Raw genomic sequence first — 4,797 nt, 5'->3', positions numbered from 1 at the left:
AAGAGTGGCTGTGGCTTTTTGGAAATGCCCCAAACCTAATTACTAGTTAATAACTGCAAACAAATGTATGCCAATAACACACACACACACACACACACGCACACACACAAACACAGGTTTTTTCGTAATGTGCCCCAGAAGGTACTCTATACCATTAATCAGCTGGTGTCCTCTGCGAGAATATTAGGCACCTTCAGTTTAGATGTCGAATAATACTTTTAGGAGGTCCTCTGGGAGCCATTTCCCGACCCTAACTTCTTAGGAACGGTGACTATTGATCTTACGTTGGTTTTTCTTTTGTCATTCCCTCTGCTGGGCCTCACCCTCCCATATCTTGTGGTTTACCGCCTTGCTTAGAAAATTTTTATTTAAGAAAGAAATTCTGTAAACTTTCAGGGGTGATAATGTTATGCAGCTGTTTGAAAAACAAAGACCAAATGTTACTTCTGACTAAATCACTATTGTATTTCCAACAAACGGTACATTATGTGCAGCCATATCAAAGCAGCTTCATAATATTTGCAGGCTCCAGTAGACGAAGGCATTCTTTGTTTGAAAACTCCAAATGGAAGTCTTCATTATTATAAAAGGATTATTTTCTGCCCTTGACCCTGAATTAAATTTACATTTTAGAAATTAAAACAAAAAAGGTTCATTTGTTGATTGGACCACCTTTTGTTCAACTGGAAAATCAGTAATTATATCCAGTCTTTCTTGTAAACTGTGAAACAAAACCATAAGGAATTAGACAAAATAAAATAACAACGGCATTTATTTGGGCTTTTTATCCCCACCCCTGTTACAGAGAGATGTTTAACGTGACTTTAGTTTGAATTTGAAAATAAGTGCTTGAATTTTCACAACACAATTTACATAGAGGGCCAAGTGAGTCTACCAGTAAATAGGCAGGTACCAAAGAGGGGATGCAGACAGCTCTGGGCCACCGACACTCTGTTTCATCTCCCAAATTTAGCAGCCAGGTAAGTCATGAATTATCCTCAGGGAAAGACAGTGAGAAAGGAGAGGTGCCAGGGGTGTTAGTCTAATGGAACCAAAAACAGTCAGGGAATAGGGACCCCTCTCCTCAAAGCTGTCATTGTTCTCCAGTTTTCAAAGGAGGAAACTGAGGTCCAGGCAGCCTAAGTAACTTGGCCTGCATCTTGCTGTTAGAAAATGAGGAAACCAGGAGAGGAAGCCAGGCTCCCTGACTTGAGGCTGAGAGCACCCTGCCGTGCTGCCTTCCTACTCTGCAGACTTCAAAGACAGACAGGGCGGCTTCTTCTGCTCTTTATCCTTTCTAGCCTAGTTAATTGTGCTTTCCCCAGTGTGAGTGAGGACTTGAAGATGAGCTGATTTTTTTTTTTTACGTGGATAGAAACCAGAGGCCGGCTTTTTTTCATGTGTTTCATTGGACTTATAACAGATGATCCATTTTGAATATAAAATGACCAAGGATGTAAAATGGCAGGGTGGTTACACTTGTTTCCCTCCAGAATGAAATTTCAGAATCACTCCCCATTGTGAATGAGTGTAACCCCCATGGTTGATGACTTGTCCCCGCTTCACTCTGCCTTACTTTTCTGCATTTCAGAGAGCTACGGTAACTGGTCTCTCTTGCGTTTTCAGTACAGCACGTTGTGTGCCCTGTGTCTATGACAACAAGGGGGTTCCCCAGCCGGTTCTTTTGCCAATACAGCGCCGACCTGTGGAACATTGGAATCAGCATCTTCATACAAGACGGTCCCTTCCTTGTTGTGCGACTCATACTGATGACCTATTTCAAAGTGATCAACCAGATGCTGGTGTTCTTTGCTGCCAAGAATTTCCTGGTGGTGTTGTTACAGCTCTACCGCCTGGTGGTGTTGGCCTTGGTTGTCCATGCTTCCTTGCGGAGTCAGCAAGAACGCCTGAAAGGAGAGCACAGATGCCCAGGTGTACCAGCTGAGAGTGGGGTCTCACCTGCGGCCTGGGCAGGTGGTTCGAAGGAGGGCTTGGCTATCCCTTTACAGGCCTTGCCGGTCACCTCTGACGACTCTCCCCTGACCCCATAGTTAGTCACCGAGAGCAGCATGCCACCAGAAGGCTTGACTTTCCAGTTCCTATAGACAGAATCTTCTCTCTCTCTCTCTCTCTCTCTTTTTTTAACCTTGGCATATAATAATTTTCAAAAGAACAACATAAAAAGTGATCTTAAACCAAAGCCGAGGAACTTCTTTTTCAACGGAATGAAAAGAACTTTGATTAGTGGCTGTCGCTACAACATCTGTGTGATGGCATCAGATGCTACAGTTGTTCAACCGCTAAGTGATTTGTTTGTCTTGAACTGTTTGAAAAGCTGTGGACAGGGTTACAGTGACACATGCCCTCAAGACATTTAATGCAGACAAACTGTCCTGGCTGTTACCTGAGAATAGAGAAGCTTTGAACTTTGGCTCTATTGTCAGACTATCTCATCTGATCTTTCCTGCAATGTCCCTCTGACATCAAAAAATGTACATTCAGTGAATGCAGAATAAATGAAGGGAAAAGTGCCTTTAAAATTACCTCACTGTGGGCTGGAAGCAGTGAAAATCTCTGCCCAGCTGCCATAGCATCAAGAGCCCTATTCATCGCTGCACAGACCTTCCCAGGAAAAATCATTTTTCTGGGCTGCTGTAGTCTTCTGTCGTGGCGCATATGCTCTTACGGAAGTGTTACTGCTTTGGCTTGGGTGCCGCAAAATTCACAGCAAACCATCCTGGTTACGGATCTATTGGTTGGGAGGCAGGAAATACTTGTAATGCTAGCACAGTCATAATTTCCATTCTAAACATGATTTGCAGTCTTCGTTAGCATTTCCCTTAACTCCACTTTACCATTTTCTATATTGCCAAGTTGAATTGTGTGGGTTGATGCAAGAACGCACTGCAGCAGTGACTAAAGGTGTTTCAGGCCCTTTAAGTGTTACCATAGTCGCTGGTGTCTGCCAGCTGTCAAGGTAGCTCCTCTGAACTGCCACATCTGGAGCCGGCCTTTGGTCTCAGGGAAGATGCTGGTGATGGAGACTTGCATTAGCCCTGCTCATGGCCAACAGCCCTGGATTAGCGAAGGAGATAAGAAAATGCCCCAGCATCGTGAAAATCAGGAAATACGCTTTTCTTCCCTGCATTACGACCGCATTTCCCCAGTACTGAAATAGCCATACGTTCCCTTTATATGCCTCTGTACTTTCCAGATGGAGGCGATTCAGAACCTTTTAAAATGATTTTTTGCTTTTAAAGATACAGTGTGAAAATCTACCTGCTATAAAGTATAATTACTTTATAGCAGTAATTATGTAAAGCAAACAGCTCCAAAACTGTTCCTTTAGGGTTCAAAGCATAATTCCTCCTTGTTATTACGCTCAGCAATTGAAAGGGACATTAAAGATAAGGCAGGGTGTGACCTACCAACAACCAATTGGGACAATTTCAACTATAAATCTATGTGAGAGGATATCTGTTCAAACCATTTAATAAAGAGTTGCATAGGCAAGCTCTGTTTTTATACAGAAAAATTAATAGTTTCCAATTAATAGCTTCTCCAGTGCCTGATAATGTTTCTATCTCTTTCTTTTTCTTCCTTGTGTTTCTAATTTTAACAATATGATGATTGTAAAATTACACATGAAGCTAATGGAATACATTTATAATTTTTCATAATAATTTTATGAAAGTTAAGATCAGGAAATTATATTTATATAAAGAACTTGACAACTTTTAAGGGCATGCTAGTTAGAACGCTTAGCAATTGAAAGCAAAATAATAACTGCTATTTATAAAGACGCCTCAGCAGAATCTGTTTTTATGTTGACTGTCTTATGTTGAATGTTTTCCTCCACAACATGTATGTGCTGTTTATTATTGCAGATTTGCTCCTGGGCATACTTTTTATGTTCCAATTTTTTTCTTCCAGCCAAACAAATATTGGGCCTCTAAAAATAGACAAAGTATAAAGTAGTATGGCTCTTACAAGGATATTTTTTAAATGCTTTCAAATCCGAGACTGGGCTTGGCTCTGTGAATGAGTTTCTAGTATTTAAGCATTTTGTAATTATAAAGTGCCCTGGACAGCAGTTACTTCCCAGAGGCTGACATTCTGGGACTGGCTTCTATTTTACCTGTAATGACATAACGGACTTAGATCATCTATATAATGCGATGCAGGCCATACCTCTCTTCCAGCCTCCACAGACACAGAACATGCATATCCCCAACCAATGAAGAAAGTGGCTTATTTGTGGTTGCTGGTGCTATTGTTATTATTATTGTTACTGTTGTTATTTAGTTGCTTGATTAAAGCTCAATCAAATGTGCTTCCTAAAAACCTATCATTCCATTTGTGAGAAAACACAGTGTGCATGTTTTAGCGATGCTGTGTAGAAACACACCTCATAACCATCTTGTGGGCTTTCTCTACTTACTAGAGGAGTCTCCGAGGACATGACTTGACACTGCAAGATTAGTGATCTGTCTTTCTCTTTGACTATTCTGTTAGTTTTTATTCAAACTGGAACAGATAACATAAGAAAATGGAAATTTTTATTGGTCAATAACATTCTTTCTAATCTTCCAAAATGAAGATTGTTACACAAATTCATCAATTGGCTCTGTTGTAGTTCCAATAACATGTAGTAGCACTTCAGGCCTTTTAAGACCAAAAAGATGTGGCCAGTTAACTATCAGGATTCACTATCATAATATTAATTGTTAACTTGTTATTTCATAGACTTTTCAAAGCCCTGGGAAGGCATGCATTTCAGTGCACATTTTAGGATTT

At 40.7% G+C, this 4,797-nt stretch overlaps 1 protein-coding gene across 1 annotated transcript in view; it reads left to right on the top strand.

Annotated features, from left to right (window-relative positions):
* TMEM26 (transmembrane protein 26) overlaps positions 1-2,441 on the top strand; it is a 44,261-nt gene extending 41,820 nt beyond the window's left edge. The window contains exon 6 of the mRNA XM_007448636.1: positions 1,627-2,441. Coding sequence (XP_007448698.1) covers positions 1,627-2,051 — 425 coding nt within the window. The 3' untranslated portion in view covers positions 2,052-2,441. The remainder of the gene's footprint in view (positions 1-1,626) is intronic.
* The last annotated feature ends 2,356 nt before the right edge of the window (positions 2,442-4,797 follow it).

The sequence above is a fragment of the Lipotes vexillifer genome, unplaced genomic scaffold (genome assembly GCF_000442215.2).
Source record: "Lipotes vexillifer unplaced genomic scaffold, Lipotes_vexillifer_v1.1 scaffold331, whole genome shotgun sequence".
Classification (NCBI taxonomy): domain Eukaryota; kingdom Metazoa; phylum Chordata; class Mammalia; order Artiodactyla; family Lipotidae; genus Lipotes; species Lipotes vexillifer.
This window is presented reverse-complemented; position numbering and strand designations above follow the sequence as displayed.